This window comes from Manis javanica, chromosome 12 (assembly GCF_040802235.1).
Source record: "Manis javanica isolate MJ-LG chromosome 12, MJ_LKY, whole genome shotgun sequence".
Lineage (NCBI taxonomy): Eukaryota > Metazoa > Chordata > Mammalia > Pholidota > Manidae > Manis > Manis javanica.
Genome location: NC_133167.1, coordinates 77,568,748 through 77,594,667, shown reverse-complemented (window position 1 = coordinate 77,594,667; position 25,920 = coordinate 77,568,748). Strand labels below are relative to the sequence as shown.

At 44.9% G+C, this 25,920-nt stretch overlaps 1 protein-coding gene across 1 annotated transcript in view; it reads left to right on the top strand.

The window, feature by feature from the left end:
• The first annotated feature begins 973 nt into the window (after window positions 1–973).
• LOC140845301 (uncharacterized) overlaps window positions 974–25,920 on the top strand; it is a 175,199-nt gene continuing 150,252 nt past the window's right edge. The window contains exons 1-3 of the mRNA XM_073219284.1: window positions 974–982; window positions 1,489–1,937; window positions 2,114–2,868. Of these exons, the coding sequence (XP_073075385.1) occupies window positions 974–982; window positions 1,489–1,937; window positions 2,114–2,868 (1,213 nt within the window). The remainder of the gene's footprint in view (window positions 983–1,488; window positions 1,938–2,113; window positions 2,869–25,920) is intronic.

The window sequence follows — 25,920 nt, the reverse complement described above, 5'->3', positions numbered from 1 at the left end:
GGAACATGTCCAGCAGCCACGAAACAGCCTGGGCTCAGCTTGCTAAAGGAAAAGAGGCCACTTTCTTCCAGAGATGAGCTGTTTGAACTGAGGCCATCAGAAACCAGTTAGCCTCCCCAGCAGAGCTATCAGTGAGCCCAGCTGAGAACAGAGGAAGCCTCCTCTCCCTGGATGAGCCCAGTCAAAATTGTCAACCCTCAGAATCCTGGCCTAAAAGAAAGGATATTGTTTTAGGCCAACAAATCTTGGAGTGGTTTGTCACACCGCAGTAGGTAACTGATACAAGGTCTAAAAGGTGGAGAGGAAGGGAGAGGAAGGGAGAAAATGGTCCTGGGTAGAATTTCAGCCCCCAAAAGGTCAAGAGTTAGAAATTTGTGAGGTCAAGTCAAAGAAAAGCAGGATTGGATAACTGACCACTTTTTTTCAATAAGCTGCCAGAAGCTCCAGTGTTAAAGAGAACATGTACTGGAAGCCAGGCCTGCTGCTACACAGTGACCTTGAAGCCCCCCATCAGGGCATAAGGAATAGGAATCTCCATAAATTGAACACACAGCACCAAAATCCCTCCAAGCTGGATTCTGAGTGACATATTGTTTTCTAGCCAACTATGTTAGGCCAAGAAAAAAAAAAGGTCTTTGTGGCTTATAATCTGTATTTTTTATGTAAAAATCTAAAGTTTATGAGTCATACTTTCAAGAAACTGCTAGAGGCAATTTACGGAATCTCAGTATATTATGAAGTTGGAGTGCTTTTAAACTCCTGAGTTCTCACAATGCGAATCCATGAGCCATTGTGTAACAACTCAGTTTTGTTAGGTCATTGAACATATTTTTCACCACAAAAGAGCATAAGAGGAACCATTTCCCTTTAAATGCTAAAAATTTAGTGTTCTCTTTCCGTTGAGTGGTACTTGCTTGAAAAGTTTCCTGGGAGACGATGGATTCTTGTTTTAAAAGTAGCTCCTTAAATTCGAATGGACTGGGTGAGGGGTGGATTGACAGGGCCTGGAGTTCGGGTGGGGGGTGTGGTATTCAAATGGAACAATATTGCTGGATCTTTGTTCCACCAGCCACAGACACTTCCTTGGTTTATTTGTCAAAAAACCAGTTGACAAAGTGCCACAAACTTTCTACAAAACAGCCTGACTGAGCGACTGTTTCATTCAAACCATGCTCACATTAGTAGGGTCAAGATGTCAAAAAAAGCCTGGTGCACCAGGAATTTCAACAGAAGGGAAGGCGAGGGTTCCCACGACTGAAGTGTCACACGAGAGGAGCGTGAGAGAGGCGTCATGCCTGGAATGCTCGCCGCGTGTGCGCGCGCGCTGGCAGGGGATCGAGCGTGCTCTAAAGTTGTTTTAATTGCTTGTCTCCTGTGAACATGTTGCTCCCTTTTGACTCTCGAGTCACCAGTTCCCCCCGAAACTTTCGGGAACGAGGACCATCGCCCGTCCCGCGGGCCCCGCCTCCCCCCGCGTGCGGCTAACAGGTCCCCGGTGGCCGAGGCGGCACCCCGGCTCCCCCGCGGATCTCCGCAGCCCACTCGGACTGCAGCCGGGGTGCCGCCAGGCCTCCCATTGCGGCAGTCGGGGCGACGGCGGGCGAGGCGGCGCGCGCGGAGGGGGGCGCGGCGCAGGGCTGCGCGGGGTCCGTCTCGGCCCCGGCATGGGGGCGCGCGGCGCCGGGCGGGCTTGCCACGCGGGGAAGCAGGCCGGCCGCCGATTTCCAGGCACGCAACCCCGCCTCCAGGGCGCCCAGCCTCGCGCTCTCGCCCCGCCGCTCGCTCGCAGCCGCGGCCGGCGCCGCAGCCCCGCGCCACACAAAGGACTGCCGCCCGCGGGGCCGCTGCTCCCCCTCCGCGTCCTCCTCGGGTGACGGCAGCCCCGACAGCGGGGCTCGGGCGCGGCGGCGGCGGCGGCGCGGGGACCCGTCACTCCGGTCCCCGGGGCGGCGGCGGAGGCTTTTTCTTCTTTTCTATTTCGCTTTATTATTTTTTGCCCTTAAACCTCCTCGCCTCTCTGTGGTCCCAACCCCCTCTCCCCTGCCTGCCTTCTCCTCCGCCTCCTGTAAACAACTCTCCCACCCCCTCCCGCCCCCAAGTAAATAAATAAGAGGAGGAGGGTCGCGGGGAGGAGGCGAGAGGAGCCCGACCGACAGCGGCGGCCGCACGCACCTCGCACCCTGAGATGGCGCCGCGCCCCGCGCCGCCCGGGGAGGCCCGGGCCTGCCGCCGCCGCTCCTGCCGCTCCTGCTGCTGTGCGCCGCGGCCCTGGCGCCGGGGGCGGCCGCGGGCGGCGAGGTGGCTCCCGCGGGGCCCGCCGTGTGCTACTCGTCCCCGCCCAGCGTGGGCTCGGTGTAGGAGCTGGCCCCGCGCGCCGCGGTGGTGGTCGAGGGCAAGGTGCACCCGCCGCGGCGGCCGCAGGGGGCCCTCGGCGCGTAGGCGGCGGGCGAGGCAGGGGCGTGGGGCGCCGAGCGCCCGCTGCCCGCCCCGGGGCGCTGGGGCCGCCCGGCCCGGACGCGCTGTCGGCCGCCGACGGGACCACGCCCTCCCGGTCCCCCGGCCCGGCGCCCGGCGCGCGCCGGCCCGCGGACGAGACGCCCTATCTGGTGAAGGTGCACCAGGTGTGGGCGGTGAAAGCCGGGGGCCTGAAGAAGGACTCGCTGCTCACCGTGCGCCTGGGCGCCTGGCGCCGCCCCGCCTTCCCCTCCTGCGGGAGGCTCAAGGAGGACAGCAGGTACATCTTCTTCATGGAGCCCGACGCCAACAGCAGCGGCCGCGCGCCCGCCGCCTTCCGCGCGTCTTTCCCCCCGCTGGAGACGGGTCGGAACCTCAAGAAGGAGGTCAGCCGGGTGCTGTGCAAGCGGTGCGGTAAGTCCCTCGCCCTGGGGGCGTCGCCGCCGGCCGGGGGGCGCGAGCCGGGCGCGGGGCTCCGGGGTCCGACGGCCGCGGGCGGGCGCGGTCTGAGTTTGTCTTCGGGCCGCGTGCAGACTTGAGAGCGATGCTCAGAGGAGGAGGTTTCGAGGATTGGCTTCCACAGACAGGCAGCGCCTTCTCCAGTTTCCCGTTTTCTAGGCTTTGCACTGGTGAAGCCCAAGTTCGGTCGGGGCTGCCGCAAACTTTTCAATCCCTTGGGGTAGAAGAACGGAGACAGAAGAGCCGGCTGCTTTCTTGGGAGTGATCATTGAACTTGGCTTTGGTTAGGAGCTGCTGATTGCGGGCCGCCAGTGTGGGACTTTTTCTCTGGAGGAGAAGGGGGGAGTCCGACAGGATTTTAATGCTTTCCCCTCACTTAGAGCCCCGAGTGCGGACACGGTCAGGGGTTTGTGTCTAGGGGGCCCTGACAAGGAAGGACAGGGCGCTGGGGTCCTCTCCAAATGCGGCAGAGTTTGGGGCGAACTCAATACCGAGCGATAAGCGCAGTCTAACTTGTGAATACGTGTATGCGAGAGGTATAAAGCTGGCTTGTTGGGATGGAATCTTTTCGAGAATGGTTGCTTTCACGTATTTCGATTGGGAGTATGTTTTGGCACTTAAGTGAATCAGAATAGAGAAATGCAATCACAGAGCCTCACTTGTAGGCCCTGAAGACTCCCGGAAGGTAAGTGGAGCAAGCTGTTTCCCAGACCGTTTCGAATTTCACTGCTGGAAACTCTTCTTCCCGAGTGTCCTTAATATCATCAGGTCTGAGAAATTAGCTGATAATCTGATTACATGTCTGAGGGTGAATTACATTTATGCTGTTCGTAAGATAATTTCTAGGTTCTAAATATCTGTATAATTTCCTGATTACCATATAATCACTAAAACATAGCTGGGTTTCTTCTCAAACCAGAAATTAGTGTGATTACACATCACAAATTCTAACACTATAATAGCCTTCCCCTGCGTCTTTATGTATCTGTTTAGTAGATGGTTGGGGTAATTGAATTTGTACAAAGCTGAGCACGGTGCCACGCTCAGTTTGCCTGTGATGCAAAGCGTGTTAGTTCTCTTACATTTGTATCAGGTGATGGCCAATTTAAATTTCTGGTTGGCGTTCATGGTGCTGGTATCCTGCAGTTAATTAATACCCGACGATTTGGTTTTAATGGCAGGAAAGAGCATTGCTCATTCGCTGCTTCCTTTTTTTTTTAACAATGCACTTTTGTGTGCCAGAGACCTGTTAGGCTTACACCACTCTGTGGACAGAAGCTGTTCTCAGACAGTGGTGCTGAAGAAAGCTGAGTGACGTTGGGATTCCCCGGGTCTGGCTGATAGATGTCACCGTAAACCTGGGAAACACTCTGCCGGGAGCTGCCTTCTTAGGGAACACAGAACCTCAACACCAGTATACTGCAGCATACGCTATTCTGCTACAGAATCTGAAACAAAACCTTCTAAGCCAACCCTTTCAAGCCATCCCCTTGTCCAGTTTTCAGATGTTTTATTATATGTAATTCAGGAAGGGTTTTTTACCTTCCCCCAGACCATATGAGTTGTGAGTCATTTGCTACCCATGGTGGATGTTCATGTAAAAGGGATCACAGTTGGCAAGGATGCCTGGGGTTGGGGGTGTGTTGGTAGATTAGCAATGGTGTTAGTTATGCCTTTTAACTGGAAATAAATGTCAGACTCTGGGTTAAAGTTCTAATAAGCATCCGGAGAATGTTTGGAAATGGAAACATCGTGATGTCTGGAGGAATTCTATTTTGGTTTTGTGCTTCTAAGTGAAGAAAGCTTCCCTGAAGGTAGTTTTGCCTCTCTGTCTGTCAAAGGAAACTCACGGTTGTAAGCTGTGGCCTGCTAAGCAAAACAGTTTTTTTTTTTTAAATGAACTGGATATCTTCCTGTGTGTCATTGAGTAGATAAAGAAATCCTGAACGTAGTGCTCTAGGACTGTGTAATCATTGTGTATGTTTGGTGATTTTAGCATTACGCATTGTAAGGCAGGAATATTGTATGAAAACTTAATAGATTTAGCTAAGGACTAACTAAAAGTTTCTCTCGCATTTTTACAAACATAGTAGTTACAGTAATATTGTAGGATAAGAGTAAACAGCATCAACTATTTTATACACTGTAAACTCAGTACATCCATACCTGGAATACTGGGTGTAAAAGCGTGTGCATGAGTGGTGACAACTTGTGACTTCATCCAGTTATGTGGTCTCAGTTAACAGTGTCATTCAGAACCTACCAGGCAAAGAAACACAAATTGGAAAAAAATATATAGAGAGAAGAGGGGCTGATTTGTCTTGGTTGAACTGCTGCTGTGTGCTTCTGGCCAGAAGATTTCAGGGAGAGTGATGAAGTAGAGGGTTCTTATCTAAGGGGAAGATGCCCTGGGGCGAGATGGCGGTGTTGCTGTCCGAGCCCTTTTGTTAGGCTGGAGAGGGAATATAGCGAAGTCATTTTGTGATATCATATCCCGGGGACAGCTTCCAGGTCTCATGTGCTCAGCTGCAGTGTTGTTTCTGACAAGTTGCTTACTGATCTAAAAACTGCACATGCAACAGATTAGCTTTTGGGGTGAGCTCTTAGACGTCTTCCCTGAATTTCTTTTTTCTTAATCCCCCCCCATCAAAGAAGCTTCTGAGTAGTGTCAGTATGAAAAGCAGCTCTTCTCTGGAAAACCGGGCCTATTGAAACAGACTTTTGGGTGTACTTTGGAAGACAATACAGAATATCATATTTGCTTTATACTTGAAGTTTGTTTAAATTACACTTCTTTTTCAGTTATTTAAATTCTTCTTGGTCTTTGCTTTTTCTCTTGCTCACTGAATGGGCTAAGAAATATTTCTAAGTTTTATGTTAATCGGCACACAATATTTGCTGTTCAATTACAATTCTGTTATTCAAACAAATCACTGTTGGATGCACTATGCTTTTAGATTTCAAAGCATCACAGTTAACACTAGGCAGAAATTGATTTCCAAAAAATGAGTAAAAATAATGATGTTGAATTAGTATCTATAATCGGGCCATGCTAGATTTATACATCAATTGTGTTCTTACAAGCTAATCTAAATGTTTGGTATATCATCATATAATACTGGATGCATCGATAATGTAAACATGTTTGTCCAGTATTTGTGATAAAAGGCACTTTTTCTAGTATCCTCAATAACTTTAATAAAACATTCTGACCTTATGATGTTATTGAAATGACAGAAATGCTGCAGGGATTTTTCAGCCACTATTGAAGAAAATAGTTCTTCATAAAAGCTATAGTCAGGAGGTAGCAATAGGAACAGATAGAGCTTGACTATTTATGTTTCATAAATACACATGTAAATTTAATTCCCCAAGTGTTGGTGACTGCCCTCTTGAAAGGGTATCAACCTTGCTGTCATAAAAGCTATACTTAAAACACATCTTTCTTGTGGAGTAGAGAAACTGTATCTGTATTTATATTATGTTAAAAAAAATGAAACCAAGTTAGGTCTTCTGGGAAAACAACTCCTTGAAATCTGTTTTAAAAGGCGAACTTAAGTATCTGAATTAAAATATTTTACAAGAACTAGAGGTTAATTCTTATCAGTTGCAGGCTATCTGTAAGTCCTCTGAATCTAGGGAAAGTTTTAGGGTATATCTTAATGGGTGAGGTAAGATGGAGGAGCTTAAACAGCGCTGAGGGTCAAAACAATGAGCTGTCCTTCCACTGGCCGGTGTATTTATAGCAAATGAGAGCAAAATATGTGACTGGTCCAGTTATTGCCCTTGTCAAATATAATGTATTCATTGTTCAGGAAATCGCCTTTGCTTTGATGCCCATTTTCTTCCTGTTGTTTTGTGTATAATTAAGACAAAGAAATATCTTTTAAAACCGATTTTTAAATTTCAGTGACAATTTATGAATTGGCCTGATGTCCACAGATCTGCAAACTGTCATCTGCCTTCAGTACTGAGTAATACCTAAAGGTTTTTTGCTTGGTTGTTTTTGATATGCTTAAATGACATGAAAAATTTATAGATAGCTCTTAGTAAAGGGTATTTTGATGAGCTTTGTATAAATAAGTGATACTAATGAAAACAAGAAGTATATAATGAATAACAGTGGTAAGGATTAATTGACCCTTATATTCATTGAAAGCATGTAATGAAAAAAGTATCTAATAAAAGTAGCTCTTATTGACCCATGCAATTTGTTTTCAAAAACAATAGTGTAACATGCCTTAGAGTTCATAAGAAAATCAAGACTAATTTTAAGTGTTCTTATTTTTAAATAACAGAAATGGCTGTTGTGGGCAGTCTTCCATCCGTATATGAATGTTCTAAATTTCTGTATGCACATGTTACTCTGTACTCATGTTACCATAAAACTTAAAACTACAGTAACACTATGAAAGAATGTTTGACCTATGTACTCCCCCCAGAGCAGTCACTTCATAATACTTGAACTGACTAATAATACATCCTGTCATACTCTTAAATTTAAAGTTGAATTATTTGCAAATTTACAGAATACAGATAAATCTTGCTGAGTTGAAGCAAGTGCTAGTCAAGAGATTATATCTTCCTATTGTTTAGTATTGTGATGCATTTGAGGCAAACCTATTTCTAAAGGTATGCCTACTGGCTCTCTGTACGCAGATGATCCATATAAAAAATTAATTTGGTGAAGTTGAATGCTTCAAATGGGTTGACCAATCTCTGCTTGGCGCAGATCCAATTGTTAGGGAACTGTCCCCTAAATACAGACTTGTCATCCTGGAATTCTAGAGAGAAATGAGTAAGTGGCAATATGCCTCATTTTTTAGTCTTCAAGAAAACCAGGATATTTTTCCCTGTGGGAAATAGTTTCTTTGGCAACTGTATGCTTACCTTGCCTTACCCCACTGGGACCTAATAACATTTATGTCCTGTTTTTTTTTAATAATAAACTACATTTCTTTAAATTTTTAAATTATCCCCAGCATGGATGGCATATGGGAGACAGTCCTACCAGCTCCTGACTCAGGCTTCATGTGTATACCCCCTTCATTTCTGTTTCCTTTGTGAGGACACTGCAAGGGAAGGCTTTAGGTCAATGACAGGGCCTAGGAGTGGAGTTTCATCTGTGAGAGACTGAAGTATAGGCTTGCTGCTCATCAGTACACCGACTGGCCTTCTCTTGACACCTTGGAATTCGACGGGTGGGATTGGTCTGGGTCCAAGTAAGTCAGTAACGGAAGGCCTTAGATCATAGACTGTGACTGTGGATGGGCTTCCTGATAGGCTCTGTGCATCCCAGGAGGACTCAGATGCTCATGTACCTTGTATCTCTACTTCAGAGGCTTAACCCGCAAAGCCCAGGGTCCTGGCTTTGGGTATCTGCCCCAGGGTTTGGGAACTGGAAGAAAACCGCTTAGAGTGGGGCATAATTCTAGAGCTGAGAGCCAGATTTAGGAGGTAATGTTGGGCCGAGGAAACCTAGAGAAAGGAATTGCTTCCTCTTTTTGCTCTGCGGTGCTAGAATACGTGAGCTGAGCTGAGCCCAGCACAAGGAGACCTTGCTGACAAGGGCTCTGAGGCTTCGTAGTGGGTCCAGTTGGGAGCCCAAGGCATGGAGGGGGGCGTGATCAGAGGGGTAAAGCATTGTCTACATGGCTAAATTTGCAAAGCTCACAGCAGTAATACATCATCCCAAATGTTCATCTCTAGCCTGGGAGTTGCCATTAAGGCAGAGGAAGCAGGAGAAAAAATTGAGGGGCTGACTAAAGCAACTTAGTTTTAATGAATACTCATTGTTGTATCTTTCCTCTTTGATAGACTTTCATTGCTTGACTTATAAATAGATTAAACACCTGCTATATAATTAAATGAATAAGTGACTGAAGCACCTTAGCTCGTTGGGTAGTGGCAATCACTGCCCTCAAGTTCGAAAGAAGAAGAAAAACAGCTCTTGTTTCCTTCTCTTCAGATCTCTAATTTGGTGAGGGGTTATCTGGAGGAAGTAGCATTTAGAACCATGTCCTCCCAGGATGCTGTTTCTTCTTCTTTCACCCAGAATGTTGCCTCTGGATCAATTTCTGGGCATCAGAGAAAGGTTATTTAATTTCCTAAGATTTGTTTTTCCTTACTTATTTCTGGACAATATTTATTCTATGTTGTCTATAGTTCTAGCCGGGGAAAATTTTCCCTATGTTGTGAAGATTTCAAGCACAGAAAGGATTTTGAAAAGTCAACGAATCCCTACTGCAGTTTTGAGCAGACGATTCCGAAATCGTTCCAACTCATTTTGGGTATTAGATCTTAGTACTAGGAAGCACTGTGTTTTCCTTGATCTTCCCCACAGGTGTTTCACCATCTCAGCACTCTAAGTTCACTTCTTATAACTGACGATGGAAAAGCACTGCTTATATCCCTAAGAAGTAAAAAGACAACAACAAAAAAAAACAAAACAATATTTTTGGATGAGTTACTCTTTACTCTTTTTTTTTCCTTCGCTCCTCACAGCCTGTCAGCTCTTGTTCAGACTGCAGGTGGATAGCACGTGTCTGCTTGGGCTCTGATGCCTAATGAGACCCTTGTCCTCAAGTGCTCAGTGAGCCTTAGGGATGCCATGGGCGATGACGTAGTCCCAGCGGAGCCACAGATAGAGTGGCAGTATTTCCTTCTATGTCAGGGAGCATCCTGGCTGCATCTCTGGGCAGAAGATGGTAGCTCTCCACTGAGGAGGAGAAGGATGCTTCAAATTTGTCCTTAGACTACTCTGCCCTTGGGAGGTTATCTGGCAGTGAGGGCTGTTTGGTGACTGTCAGGTGGGGATGTTCTGCCCAGAGTCCTTGTGCTCATTGTCATGTCATCAGCACAAAAGGGCCACAGCTTTAAAATTCCCCAGACTCTCTACTTTGCAAACCTGACACCTCTGAGATGCTCTTTTCTCCATTGACTTCATTCCCATCCACCCAGATAGCTCTCATCTTGTCCTCAGGAGTACTAGTGACTTTTCTTTCATTGAAGCATTTTGGACCATAGTCTTATTCTGATGAACATGTTTTTTTTTCCTCCCAAATTATGGTAACATAAAATTTATCATTTTAACTATTTTTAAGTGTGCAGGTCACTGGCATTAAGTATTCACATTGGCAGGTAGCCATCACTACCATCCATCTCCAGAATTTTACATCTTTTCAAACTCAAACTCCAAACCCATTAAACAATAACTCCCTATTCCCCCCTCCTCCCAGCCCCTGGCAACTAGCATTCTAATTTCCTTCTCCATGGATCTGACTGTTCTAGGTATGGCATGGAAATGGAATCACACAGTACTTGCCTTTCTGTGACTGGCTTACTTTACTTGGCTTTAAGGTTGATCCTATAATGTCTTTAAGGTTGATCTATGTTTTAGCATGTGTCAGAATGTCATTACTTTTTAAGGCTGAATAATATTCCATCACATGAATAGACCACATTGTGTTTATCCATTCATCTGGGTTCCTTTTCCCTTTTGGTTATTGTGTGAATAATGCTTCTGTTTTGTACATGAGTATACAAATATCTGTTCAAGAATGCTTTCAATTCCTGGGGGTCTATACCCAGAGGTGGAATTGCTGAATCTCATAAGTAATTCTTTGCTTAATTTTTAGATGAACCTGTGTGCTCTGGGTGAGTAACGTTCCCTCTTTGCATCTCATTCCCTGAGAGGCGTAACGGGAAGGTCGAGCCGAAAGGCTTTCTGTGGTCCGTTCACACTGCATGTGGTCTTCATCTCAGAAACGACCCGACATGCAGACCGCTTCTGCCGTTGCCTTGGAGCTTTTCTCTTCCTCTCTTTTCATTTCAGTGTTGCTTGCAGGAGCATAACAGTGGAAAAGCCACTGTGGAACTTCCAGACGATCTGAAAGAGGAGTAAGAGCTTAACAAGAGGGAACCTTCGTGAAAAAGTGTCCCTGTCCTCCCAGCTGCATTGCCTCCACTGCCTCGTTGGGTCGTGCTGCTGCGCTGTCTGAAATGCTGAGTTATTTGTATTCACCAGCATTGTCTTCTCAAGAAGTAAATGCCGTTGTCTCTGCAGGCCTGTCTTTGAAATTTTACAGTATGATTAATAGATTAATTCACAACCGCAAACTTTTAAAGCAAGAAAGCTCAGTTGTTTTGTTTTAGTAGTATGAAGAAAGGTTCGAGGCATTCTGTGATGAGTTTTTATTTATGACAAAAGTTTTATTTATTTAAGACAAATCTGGCACAGTTTTAGATTCTAGTCATTAGAGCTGCCGTGGACATGCACGAGGCCAGCCCAGAGAGCAGGGAGAGAGCTTGGTTTCCAGCTCGATGGTACCAGGTCCGATGATGGCAGGGAGAGGATTCCCACCTTGGCTCAGTGTTAGGTTCGCAGACCTTCTTTCTCAGCTTATGATTCTTGTGGTTTGGGCAAGAAAGTGATCTATTTTGTCCCTTTTATGAGTAGAACGAGCAATGCAGAAACAAGATGTCAAACGAGGAGTAATTTCATCTTGTAAAAGCACTGCATGGAGAGGTCTGGGCAGTTCCCCAGAGGCTGTGCAGGACCCGGCAGGACTCAGCCCGGCTGCGGCCTCACTTTTCCCTTCAGTGTGGCCTCCAGAGCCCCTGGTGACACATCTACTCCAGCAGATCCAGGGTTGCTGATGAACTGTGGTTCCCGAGCCCGTATCTCTATCCTAAATCCTATTATTTGGCTCTGGATCCATTTATCCAACTACTTGTTGGATGACCCACCCTGATGTCCTACAGACACTTTATGCATATGAACCAGTGTCTCATCATTTCCCTGCCTGTCTGTCTGCACATCTGCACATTGTAATAATACCGAAGTCACTACCGCCCCCGATAAAACGCCATCCCTGCTCTTGCTTCCCGCGGCTTCCTTGACTGACTGCTTTCTCTGCGGCAGATCGAGTAGCCGAAGCTGATGGGAATTCCATTAGCGCCTCACCGTACAGTAGCATCAGTGTCCTCTTAAGTAACCCAAACCAGAAACCTCTCCTTTGCCCGGTATCACTTTGGTGATCAGATCCCACTGATTCTACCTCCTTGTCGTATCCCAGATTCTTCCCTTCTGCGGCAACCCCATTGTTTCTCTAGTACCTCCCATTCTTACTGTAACAGCCTTTTACCTTTGCTCTTGGATTCTCTCCCTTTTAAGTCCATTCACGGTACTGTTGCTAGAGTGGTCTTTCTGAAACAGAAATGATCACGCTACACCCTTGGGTAAAGTTCTTCAGTTGCCATCATGATAAAGTCTAGACTCCTTAGAATGGCACACAACTTTTGTCTGAATATTCTTATCCAGTTCCTGCTTCTGCCTGGAACCCTGAACTGCACGGATGGCACTGCTCCCCATGTGCCCAGTGGCTGTAGGGCCCTGTGCCCTCGCACATACCCTTCCCTTTTCCCAGAAGGGCCTGCCTCTCTGTCTGCCTTCTGTGCCATGGCCACTTACTGGTCTAGATTGTCTGTGCCCTTCCATGGGGAAATGGCTAAATAAAACAATATAGTTGTATAATGGATTATGCTACTGTCTTTATACTTTCTTCAAGATTTTTAATGACTTAGATATGTTCGTAGTGTGCTGTCCAGTGAAAAAAGTATCATGCAATCTGTGTGCGATTACTTTATCACCCGTCTGCCTCATCGACCTATCAATCTAAACAGAAATAAAAGCCTGGAAGGCTACTTAACAATATGTAAGAGTTGGGCACTGGAATTAGTGATGTTTAGAATGTTCTTCATTTTGTTGATGTTCTTAACATTTCTATAATGAATGTGTATTATTTTTTTTAGCAAGGAAAAACAATAAATGCTATTTTCAATAGAAATACCGACTTGTAAGTAGAATAGAGTCTTAGTTGGGGACTTTGCCCCTTTAGGATGTTGCCTTCCTTATAGCAGATGTCTTACGTCATGTAGGCTAATTGCTGTAACAAATGGTACCCTGAATATGCAGTGACTCAAATGCAGTGTTTATTTCTGCCCAGGGAACAGACAGAGCACAAGATGATCTGGTCTTTACTTTCTTCCAAAAGAGACCTGAGCTAACATCTGCGGCGTAGCTGAACCTTGCTTCAGACCGAATTGTTGAAATAGGCAGGGCTCCACTTTGTAATGGTCACTTTATTTTTAGTGGCAAAGCTATCCTCTGAAAAGTGGACAAAGTGCCTTCTACCATAACAGTCACCTGCATTTATTATAGGTAAATCACTTATTAAGTACATGCACTTCCTTGTGCTCAACTTAGCATTTGTGGGTTAGTTTGGCAATAAATCCTTTAAGTTTAATGCTCCCTATGTCTGGTTTCATTTGATATTGAAAATGCAGAGGATCAGGCCACATTCACTCTGGTGTTAGGTTGCCTTGTAGAGCTCTGTGTTGAACAAATCATTTTGATATAGGGATGGTATAGAAATACTCTCCAGCTCTATCACTGCTGATTTAATTGGGTTCTGTGATGTACATTTCTTTTCAGGATAAATTAAAATAGCTGATAAAGCTGCCTGTGAAAGCAAGTGGTTAGGTTAAACCTGCCTGGTATTTTTAAATGTATTGATGAGGCATCATTCCACAGTTTTTAAGCACTTTTATTAACTTTCCAGTAGTTTTATTTCCAGTAACTAGCTAAACAGTGGTCATTATGTACTCAGTAATCTTTCTCTTTAAAATACTATTGAAAAGTCTGTGAAAATGATTAAGGTGCCAGTATCATCCACCTACTTCTTGTGAGTGAGAATTGTTGGTGATGGTGTGATTAGCCGGGTGTATGTGCTTCCTTTGTGCAACCCAGGAGGAAAGGAAGCCGATTCAAAACAGGTGAATGGAGACAATGAATGAATGTTTTTGAAACTGTAAAATAATTAGTCCTTTGTGCGTCTATAATATACATGTTCGTGCTCTGTTTAAAAACATTTTTATTTAATATTAAGAAGATAAAGAGGATATTTACGGATTATGTACAGCATATGAAGAGTAGCGGTGCATTTGTTGTGCTCCTTTGTAAAAAGTCTCGTGTTTATCTGGGGCCATTTGGCTTTATAAGGTTCTTATATTCCAGGTGACTAAAGGCATTATCTTACCTGTAGGCCAATTGGCTATATGTGCATTCATTAACTAAAATGGATTAGAAATTTATGATGAATTTATTCCCCTTCTCTTTGCCAATAATTTGTGTATCCCCCCCAAATCCCATCTCTTTCCTCTCAGATTTAGGCAATCCTGACCTGTGTGAGAAATTGTAGGGGCATTCTGAGGATGTTGCTTACATAAACTATGAGAATTGTGAGATTGCTAAGGAGATGTAGGTGAGTAACAGAAAAAGAGAAGCAGTGAGTACCCTTGATTACATATGGCATACATACTATTTATTGGGCGTCTTTAATTTCCTAGTCTCGATACTGATTTCTGAGATCATGTGATAAAATTAGACAAGCTTTTTAAGCTGGGTAGGGTGGGTTTCAGTACCAGGGGCCAACCTCTGGATTTTTCAGAGTGAGTTTTAGCAATATTTTTGTTTACTTGAATATAAGCAGGAAGCAGTTTTAAGAACCCTGAGCCTTTGTTTGGCATGGGGTCGAGAAGGAGGACTCTACTGGAGAGAGCTAATGGTTAGTTTGTGTAAAGAGACTGTATTTAAAAAAAAAAAATCACCAAATTGATTAAGTTACATGTAACATTACTAGAGTGTTGCTGAAGGTCACTCTTTCATTAGTGTTTTTTCCTTTAGCTAAGAATTCTTCCTGTGTACCACAGAAGCCACTTCAGTGACAAATTAGTGTTTAAATTTTTCTTGACACGCTGGCTTGAAAACTAACTACTGTCTCTATAGTAGATACCCAGGTCCTATGGGAATTCAATGCATCATCACATCAATCCTTGTGAAGTGACATCTATCAATCTAATTTAAACAAGTATTTGAGTCAGAAGGTCCTTGGACCATGTATTAAGTTGACATAGAGCTTCCTTTATCTGAAGCTATGACTGAGCGTTTTAATAAACAGCAGTCAAGAAATGCAAAGTTATTATTCTGACAGTAACTGAATGCATTTTTCCTTCCCATCTCTATACAGTCTGTTTATTGTCTAGTGAGCTGCTGAACCGATGCATTCATAGCTGTATTTGCATAAGGAGTTTGAATCGCCACGGGAAGGATGGTTTTGAATTTCCTGCTGTCATCTGTTTACTTTCTCTGCAATCACAGTGTTTGTGTGCAAAGGGTTTTTTTACATTGGGTTTTCCTAATTGTAATACAGTGTAAATAAGCTGGGAATCATAGTGATGAAAATTGCACGTTCCACATCAAAGGAAGTGGGGAAAAAGATGAAAAGGAAATCTAGAAATAGAAAGAAAAGCTCTGAAGCCCGTGACCTCAGCAGCAGGCTCCTCAGTCCAGTTCATCCTGTAGACCATAGATGAATTTTTTTGGACCAAATGGTCTGATCTTGGACAGGCCAGGCCAGGGGTTTGCGAAAAAGGTTTGTAGATTAGAATATGCAAATGCCTGGGCTAGACTCCTGGAGAGAATAATTCATTCTCCTGGGAATCTGCAGTTTTGGAAATCTCTCCAGGCGATTTTGGTGTCTACACGGGTTTGGGAGTTCTTGGACTCTTGTGTTCTCTAAGGCTTTTTTTTCAACAAATAAACTTGAAGATTCTGGGAAATCAAAAGATGGGTACAAAAAGGGAGAATTAGAATTCACTGAGTTTCTATTATGTGCCAAACATTTTAATATATTTCTAATCTCCCTCCTTCCTTAATAACATCTTCCAAAGCATGTCATTTTATTTCATTTTTCACCCAAGATTCAAAAAGAACTTTATAGAACTTTAAAGGTCACACAGCTGCTGAGAGGCAGAACATTTATTTGCATTCAGGTCATTTGATTTCCTCTGTTGGAAACACGACGGCGAGGTTTGGAACAGAGCGGTCTGATAGGGTCCTAGTCGCCCCGTCCCTCGAGTGAGGCTGACTGGCCCTCTCTGGGCGTGGGACCCGTAGCTCACAGTAAATGTCTGGTGATCTTCAGAGAGCGTGCATGTAGGTGATCGGGTGTGAGGGGGGGTGCTGCATGTGTTTTGAGAGAATTGAAATCAGACCCAGTTGGGCAAAACTCTGTCTCCAGCAGTGTGTAATGAACAAGCCAGGTCCTTGTGTCTCTGGAGATGACGTTGTGCCTCTGAAAGGTCTGTGCCAGCAAGTTCATTAAGGAAATTCCATGGTCACCGGTACTGTTTCTCCAGGAAGGGAGTGAGACATGGTGGATCCAGGAGGGGAAGAGTGGGCAGCTGTGGTGGGCTGTGCACGCTGCCTATAGGTCAGGCTTTGGCCCCGAGACCTATCTCTGCTGTTCGTGACCTTCGGAACATCGCTCCATGCTTCTGAAGTTGGTGTGAAACGACAGTAACGTCTCTCTGAGAGATGAGGGAGTGTGGGCTGAGATAATTTATGTCAGCACATAGGTCATGGTGAATGCCCTATTAACGCTCGTAGGGATGGCCAGGGGAATAGCCACTCCGGAGCCTGACTCAAGGCAGCAAGGATACATAGTGGGGGTCATGCAGCAAAAATGGAGGCCGTAGCAGTAGAGGCAGAAATAAAGCTGAACGTCACCTGCTTGAGTGCTGTGCTCTTTATTCCTCTACGAATTCATTTCCTCTTGATCTGTGGTGCCGTCGGTCCCTTCACCCAGTGCTACTCCCAGGGTGGGCGGGGACCAGCAGCACTGTCCCGGCCCGGTGCTCGGTGGGACTGAGAATCTCTGAGTCCTCTGCAGACCTCCCGCTCTCCTGTGCTTCTGACGTCCTCCACAGTCTGAGCAGCGTGGTCTCAACCTGCAGCCTCCTGGGGTGTGAATGGCACCCAGGGAGGTTGGCTTGTCAGCAGCCTTTGTGCTGCCCCAGCCATGCGGTGTCACCATCAGAGCCCTTTCTGCAGGGCCCTGTATGTGGTGGGATAGCCGTGACAGGGAAACGCCATTGTGAGGGAAGAAGGAAGGAAGAGAAAACCTTTCTAGAGAAGTTAAGTGATTATATGCCCTTTGCCCATGGACGCTGGGACATGGCGTCAAAGATGAGCAGTCATGAAACACCAAGGTTCTGAGCGGAGAGCAGAGCAGCCGGCCAGCACGTGAGTGGATGACATGGGAAAGGGGTGAGAGCGCGCGTGTGGCCTGATGCTCCCACGGGGAGGAGAGGGGAGACCTTCCCCCTGCACCCCTTGCTGGGCTCTGAGCCTAAGCAGCAGCAGATTGGGGCAGGTGCCCTCGGGAAGGGAATTGAAATGGCTCTGTTCCCAGAATGACTCTGAGGGAACCTTCCAGCACATACAGAGTGAAAAACAATCTGCCAGACTCCACTTGCCCAACTGGAATTCAGAGAGGCTGCTCAAATCTTTAGGGCTCAGGGCTTTGGGAAGATTTCCCGCTTTGCTGGGGACTGTGTGGAAGCAGAGCAAGAGCAGAGTTTTTGCATGTAGAATATCTTAGGGGAGTTGAACACGATGAAAAGCAGCCTTTTTGTCGCTACAGAAATGGACGTGACACTGTTTTCCGTGTTCTCCCTACTAATGATTTAAGTTTAGTTAGTGTGCTCATTCTGTGCTAAGCCCTTCCCAATTGTTCTCTCGTTAATTCTGATAATAACCCAGTGGTTAGCATCATTTTACCCATTTTACAGATGAAAACCTGTCTCAGAGCTGTTGCAGAATTTGCACAAGACACACAACTAATTGAGTTGAGGAAGCTGGGGTTCAGCGCCAAAGCAGTCTAGTTGGCACATTTCCTTAAGATACTAAATGCAAGCTTTCTCTACCCTGTTCTCAGAAAAAAAATGAAAGGCAACATACATGACGTAAATGTCTTAATGATAAAAGCAATATTATTTACTCCTTGCCCTCCCTAATTCAACAAGTACTTACTGATCTCCAATGGCTCCTCGTATGCTGTCATTGTTGTGTGGGGTATGGAGAGGCTTGAGGAATTTATAATCCCTCTGAGGAGAAAGGTACGTGTGTACTTAACCAGAGTGGAGATGTCATGTGTCACGCATGTTCAGGCCTGTGAACTTCTCTCATGAAGGGGAAAGCTCTCGGCTGGGGCACCCCCCAAAAATATCTCTAAGGAGGATAGTAATGTAAGATGCCTCTTTGGGGGGTAATAGGATTGTGTTTAATTCTGTGCTCGCAGAGTATGTTAAAAACCATTGGCAGAAGCATATTGCCTGTATATGTGTTCAGTTGGAAAAACAATTAGAACAGGGAGCATCTTATCAATGCTAGACATTTACCCCTTCTTTGAGTAACTTCCGAATGGACAAGCATAAACCCCCACCTGCCATGAGAGATAATACAATTTACAGAAAAGAACATAACCAGATGGGCAAGAGCTTATTTTTGTAGGTTTTTTTTTTTGATCAAAAATGTATATGCACACTTTGCCTTGGAAGGCATGTAATTTCTATTTTAGTAGGAGAAAAAAGAATAGCACCCTGGATTAAATTCTATCATCAGAAAACACGCCTTTCTTTTTATCTTGAAATAAGTTCTTGTCATATAGTGCTGGACATCTGTAGTAACAGTCATTTTTTATGATATTATATGGCCATTATTCTTTCTCTTAAATTCATGTTTCTGGTCTCATTTACAATTGTTCTTACGTTTTTTATTACTAACAATTAATAGTGACCACCCATTAAAGCTATTGCTTTCCCAAAGTATGTTATAAATTTATCTGACATGGTATAGCTTTGGGATTATAAACTGGAAAATAATTATAATTCTTGTTCTTGTTGTAATGCTGGTATTGTGGTGATTTAGGGTTTCCCCAAACAGTTTATGTAATTTGGTCCTTTTCTTCGTCTGTTTCTTTATTTGCTGGACAGGGTAGTCTCATAGTTATATTTAAAAGGAATAAGCTCTCAGGGCTGTTGGTCTGAGAAATCCTTTTATAATGCCCAGTTAATCCAGTTCTCAGACATTTACTAGCAGATCAAAGGAATTTGCTGGCCATTCTGAGTCTGACGGACTTTTGTCTTAATGAAGGTAATTAAGGCCCCTCGGAGTGCCATGGTCTGGTCCTGGTGCTACATGAGTTAGTTCCTGCCAGGATCTTGGAAGAGGAGCTTAAGGAGCACAAGCATTAACTTCTGAATTCTGGGCCTTAACTCCAGTTGCTGCCTCAAGGAGTCTCGGCAGTGGGATGGCAATGTAGGTCTGCATACCCTATAGCTGGCAATACTTAAGGGAAATACGGGCCTATCTTTTTCAAACTGACGATTTGTATGCCTGTGTCATTCTTTTCGAATGCATCTGCAATACTGTGTGGCTATATAGGGATGAAACAACTGCTCCAACCAGTCAACCAAACCAGCCTCTTCACTGTATCGTTGATTTCCACTGACAGTTTTACAGCATATGACTTTATGCAATGCTATTTATTAAATGACATGTTCTGATCTTTTCTAAGCAATGTCCTCTGGATGATGAGTTTTAAATCCTCCACAAAATATTAAAAGTCAACGAAAAAGTTGTCAGCATATCATGGCTACGGTCTCCATATTCATAGTCATTTCCCTGATAAATGTGCTTGAGCACTTACTACGAGCAGACACAGCGCTGAATGAGGACCTTACCCTTATGGTGCACATTCGGATTGTGCAACTTGTCTGCTCAGTGGGTCTCTGAAAGTCCATCTTTTCCTGGAGTGTTTTTCTGAAATTAAAAGGCAAAGGGATCACCCTGGATTTAACCTGAGTTCTAGTCACTGTCTTTTCCTGACCACGCAATGGGCTGTCAGAGAAGAGGGAACAAGAGAAGTCACTTCTAGAGCAAATGACACCCGTACAGGACACAGACTGGCACTTCCAGAAGCAATGAAGCCACAGTTAAGCTGTGTAGTTGGTGGATGGGGGCAGGTAATTTGTGGGCACTGGGGAGGTTTCCACATTTTCACAAGACCAAGAGCTCTAAGTGGCATTTAAGCACTTTTCTCCAAAATTAAAAAAGAAAAAAACCATACAAGGTAATACTATGGAGCTGAAATTTCCCCCTTCCCATCCCCAAAAAAGCATGTGTCCATGAATGAAGGGCTGCTGAAAATGTTATGTGATGGCTGCAATTGACTTGGCCATGTGGTTTCTAGCATTGTTTCCAAAAATCAAGAAAACAAATGTTGAAGCCTTTGTGTTTTCAATGCCTACTAGGTTTTACCTGCTTTTCCTGTATTCCGGGATTCTGCTTTTGTCTATTCCTTGCTCTCATTTGGTTTATGAATATCTGATTGCTTTAACCTGCCTGGTTGTGGTTGTGTGACATAGATACAATGGTAAGACAAGTTCTCCATCTTTTAGGGCCTCGTCCAGCTACCGACTTTGTAACAGGCATCAGTGGAGCTAATGGGTCTAATTCCATGTCTAATTGCATAAGATAACTGAGTGAAAGTCCTTCTCAGACTTCATCGTCATTACTGGGATGGAATGAATTTATGCATGTTAGAAACACAGTTCAGGGAAATAAGACATCAAGAATTTGTCAGTGGGATGTGGAAAGAGGAAATAAGATGCTTCTATGGGTACCACTTCCCAGCATCCTTACAGCCTCTTCCCATATCAGTTGCTCATGTGATTCATCCAGGCTGTCATTCATTGGTCTTGTGTCATCCTTTGGGCCTTCTTTCTCTGTGGCCAAGTGTGGAAGGCTTATGTTCCCAAGGAGAGCTTGACACACTCCGTGTCTACTATGCATGGCAGTCTGCCTGCCTTTGCTGCTCACAGTGGAGATGGAAACTCAGGCAATGTTCAGGGTCTGTGCAGGTGCTCTGTGAGGCTGTCTGCTGGGGGTCTGCTCTGTAGGCCTGAGGTATACTGAATTGGAGAAAGTAGGGAACTTCAGTGAGCCTGTGGGGCCAAGGTACCTGGGACCCGTCTACCAAAAGAGTTCTTGATTTGGAAGTAGTCAAGTTTTTAAAAGTTGTCCCACAATTTATAAAAATGATGCCGATTATTCTGTGTTTATTTCCCTCCGGGAACCCAAGAGAAGGGAGGTCAGGTATATGACACCAAACCAGTACCCTTCTTTCCTCCAACCCATCAGCGCAGTCCAAGGAGTGCCTAGTACGACCATATGCGGTTAGCTGTGTGTGATGGCGTATATGCGCTTATTTTCCTGGTTTATGGGTGGGAGATTGAAGGTCACACTTCTGTGGGTCTTTGACCATACCTTGTAGTGTGTTTTATGTTAAGCCTGATTTACTGCACTTTTTTTTTCTCAAATAAGAACTTTATGTTACATTTTGTTGAGGAGGGCTTCCATGGGGCAGAGGACAGGGTTGTGCCCACTCATTGGGCAGGGGTGTAGGTTGGACCACAGGTTGGAGCAGGTGAGGAATTCTCCATAGTACTGGTCTGCTTCCCCAGGTGGAAAGTTTTCTTCTATTTCCCATTCTTTTCCTTTTCTGGAACTGGAAAGCAGATGACGAAGGTGCTACAGATTGAGATGATGGAAAATATAGAGGAAGCAGAGAGGACAGGTAGATGCACTTGACTTATTTCATGGACAGCTGCAAGTCTTATTAGGAGATTGTGGCCTTGCCTTACAAAATAATTAATAAAATTCTCTGGTTGGTGAGCTGAGAGAAGAGAAAGACAGGGAGAAATGCTTTACTCTTTTTGCAATGTGTTAGACATTTGTCATTTTTGACAGTCTAGCACCTAATTTCTCCCTAACCACTCTGTTCCCTCACAGTCCCCTGCCTTCCTTCTCCAACAGAGAGAAGCAGAAGCCAGTACTTCCCCTGCAGTCATGACTTCCCACTCCTGGGAATTCCCTGAAAAGGAAGAAGCAGGGAATAAACAGATTATACTTTTCCACTCCAAAATGTGTTGGGCTTCTTTTGAAGAAGAGGTGACTTAAGTGAGTGGTGAGATGCACTGGGTATAGGCAAGCAGTGGAGCTCATGTCCCGAGTAGGGAAAGGTTGAAAATGTGGGGGAGAGAAGGTATAATTAGTAGTGAAAGGTTGCTAAGAAGTTGGCTGGGAATTATTCAGAGCCAGATGGAGGGATTGTTCTACCAGCTGATTAAGATTTCTTCTTGCAAGAGTCTTCATTATCTGGTTCTGAAACGTTTCCTCTTTCAACCTTGAAAACAGAAGTTAGTATGTATTATATTTTGATTCTAGCTCCTCTTATAATGTGAAAAATATTAAGTGTTTTACTAGATTCTTTGTGCCAAGTGGGGAAGCCCCAAAGGATGACAGCACCACGTGGAGAAGGGAGGGTGGCTGACCTGCAAACCCAGGCATGGCCATCACTAACTTCTTTTGGAAATGAAGAAAAGAACACACCATAATCAACTGGTGAAACTCAGTAGATTATGAATTCATCAAGTCTGTGACCTTTCACAGACTCTGTACTTGGGACTGTGGTAGATCAAGAGACACAGAAAGTGTGGTCAGTGACCAGCGGGCTTACCGTCTCTTTGAGAAGGGGATCGGGGCCTTGGAAAACGAAGACACTACAAGATTATTTTTGGCAAAATGTCAAATGAGCAAGTTGTGAATAAATGTTCAGAGTATTCAGAGGAGGTAGAGCTCATTTCTACTTGAAAGGAGTCGGGTAGCTGTTCTGAAGGGAGCGAGGTTGGAGGCGGGCCTTAAACAGTGGGTGTTGTCAAAGAAAAACCAGAGCTGGACAGCAGTTAAGGTGGTAAATACCGATTTTATTTAGGATGATTGAAATCAGGAAAAGAGACCTCAGTATAGAATGGCCTCAGTCCCCAGTACAGCATGGACGAGTGGGGTTTTATTGCCAGGGACTGGGGGACAGTGGGTCAGAAATTGAGAGGAAACATCTGGGGTAAAGAGGAATCGGATTTAATCAATCTAACAGGATTCTTGCTGAAGACAGGCTGATGACACATCACCTTGGAGAGGGTGGAGGGTGAGGAACAGAGCAGATATAGTGGTGGGGTGGGGAGCAGGTTCTGGTTACACTGAGCTAGCAGGCTTCCTGCTAAAACTGGATTTCACAATGACCTAGGAGAAGGTTCAGGAGCCTAACTGAAGTTTGGCCAAGCAAAGAGTCTTTGTCAGTGGCACAGAGGAGCCCTGAGTTGCGCCCTGCACGCATCTATGATGGTGCCGATCCTTACAACAATGCTGGAAGAGAGCTCTATTACCTCCACTTTATAATACGGACTCACAGGCCCAAAGGATAAATATGTGGCCCACACTTCCTCATCCATTAATAGTGTAAGTCTGAGCTGGGTTTAAAGCCCAGGGTCTCTCCCGACACCAGCTTGCCTCTCTGACGTTCTGCACAAAGACAGGGTCTGGTTCCAGCCAAGCTACCATTTTGCCCTGCGGATGGAAACGAGATGATTTTGGTGAGCCTGCAGAGTCACTTTGGAAAAAAAACAGGTGGCACGTTTGGAAAGGTGGGCTGGGGGTGGTTGTGGTGGGCGAGAGTAGGGACTGTCTTACCCAAAGAAGGAACCACTGGAGGAGGTTCAGGCAGAGAGGGAGCCGGCTGAGCTGTGTTTTAGAGACCCCAGAGGGGAGCTATGGGCTGAATGCTTTTGTAAACATGGCTGAAAGTTTTATTTAACTGGTAGCATTTTAAATGTGTTGACTTTCAGTCTCAACCTACATCTGAAAATCAAGTATTAATATAGTTCATCTTCACTAAGTCTTCTAAGTTAATTTGGAAAAGCCTAAGCCTTCTTTTTTTTTAAAAAAAAAAAAACCTTTAAATTCTCATGGCTTTGTTTTGTGACATTTTGTGACATTGCATTCATCCTGGATGCATTCATGAAGTGGTGTGATATGACCCAGAGCTCCCATCTGTTTAATTTTGCTAATTTGCTGCATTTTCAAATGAGTTTCTTTTGCTTCAGGAACAGCAGTAGAGCATGAATACTACTGAAAGAAATTTCAGTTACACCTCTCCTGCCACCTCAGGTCCCCCCCGCCTCCCTAGAATAATTTTTTTTATCGTCTTTTTGCCATTTTGGAACACAGCCGTGTTGTTTGTGATTAAAATATAGTTTTTAAACATGCCTCCTACTGGGTTTTTATAGAAAGAGAGCCTCTTCTCCTGGAAAATAAAACACCATTGATTGAACCAAGAGCCCTTTGAAAGGGCTTTAATTACTGCATTAATTGCAAACTTCAGGACAGACCAGGGCCCAGTAGCAGCAAGCTATTGGGCAGATTCCTGGCTGTTTTAAAGAAAATGTTAAAGCCTTTTGGATGTAAGAGGCCGGAATTGAGAGAAGGAGGTGGGCACTTAGGAGGCACTGCCTTCCTTCGGGCTTTGCCTTTTAAAAAAAATCCCTTTCTCTTTCTAATTTGCATTTCCTGGGAAATCTCTAATGACCCTCTGCTCCAAGGCTTCTACATGTCCTACCTTGACAGGGATCAGAGCTAAGTGGGGAGGTGATGTAAATTTGGTAGAACTCCCCTGAAAAATAGGTGGCTGGGAAAAAAGTACTGTTGATATAGTCCTTTAATATGGTCATCGGTGAAATGCCCACTTTTATTCTGAAGAAGAAATAAAAATAAAAAAAGGCAGGTAATTTCCTTCTCTGGCCAAACCCCCACTGAAGTGTTTCGTCCGCGTCCAGTTTGTTTGGCTGATGGCTTCCAGGCAAATGTCCACCAGGTGAGTACGAGCTTGGGAACTATAGGGAGATTGTGTAAGTCTGTTCTTATGACATGAACTTGGTCTCCTTCCCAAGAAAAATGACTGATTAAATACCAAGCTGACTAGATGGAATTGGCGTCCATGCCTCAGTGGTTCATTCAAAATAGTGTCTTCTTTCTAATAGGCTTTTGATAGGAAATGGCCACATGTGTCACTTCAGGCAGAACTAGGTTTCAGATTTGAAGACACACCTGGCGGTCCCGTGATTTCCTGATTTATGATATTTTAGCAATTACGTGTCAAACATGATTCTAAAGCTTTATATGTATTTGCTCACTTAATCCTTATGACAGTCCTGTGTGGTCAGCTGTCATTAAGCTTGCTTGGTCCGTGAGGGGGAGCCTTAGGGAGTCCATGGTGCAGAGAGTGGGCGGTTTGACTCTTACTGGAACTGGGACTCGACAAGACATTCACCTCATTTACTATCACCTCGAATTTCCTCAGGGAATGATTGTTGTTCCTGTATCCCCACAAAGACCTTCTCTTTCTCTCAAACTTATCTATCTAGTTACCTAGGTCTGTCTATATACCTACTTAACAAACAAATATTTGTTGCCCATTGTCCTAGGAATAAGATGAGGCATCATGATATGGGAAGAGATGCCACCCGTGTATTCAGGAGCTCCCGATCTGGTTGGAAGACAGAGTCCAAGAGGGCGCCATGGGGCTGAGCATCTGACCCAGGCAGGAAAGGGCTCACTCACGCTTCACTGTTTTCACAAATAGAGAGCTTGTATATTGCCTGGTAGGCGAGCAGGCAACGCTGTCCATCCTTAGCACTTGCAGTCTGGTTAGGGGAGATGGACAAGTAGACAGCATGTTGCAGTTTGGTGTGAAAATTGCTGTGACTATGCCCAGGTGTCGGGTGCAGCGTTCATAAATGTACAAGGCACAGAGCCAAGAAAAGCAACGGCCTGTTTGGGGAGCCGCTCCACTGGGGAGTAGAGTGTGAATAGAGAAGAGGTAAGAGGCGAGGCAGGGCGGTCCTTGGAAAGGGCTGGGAGTTGAGGGCATAGTGTACTATCCTAGGGACCCTCGACCCTCTCCAGACAAAGAAAACACTACTATGTGCCCAGCACTGGCCTTGGGGCACTTCAATTGAAAAGTAGAAGAGAAAACTGGAGAGTAACCTAAAATTAAGCAGTGATAGGCTACTGCAAATTTCAGAAGATTGGAAATCACTGCTCTTATTTATAGCTTGTAGCTACTTTCTTACCAGAGACAGACTGCGAAGAAGAGGAATCTGAGTCCTGTGTGTATTTCTGGGATATTGGTTCACCAATAACGAGGA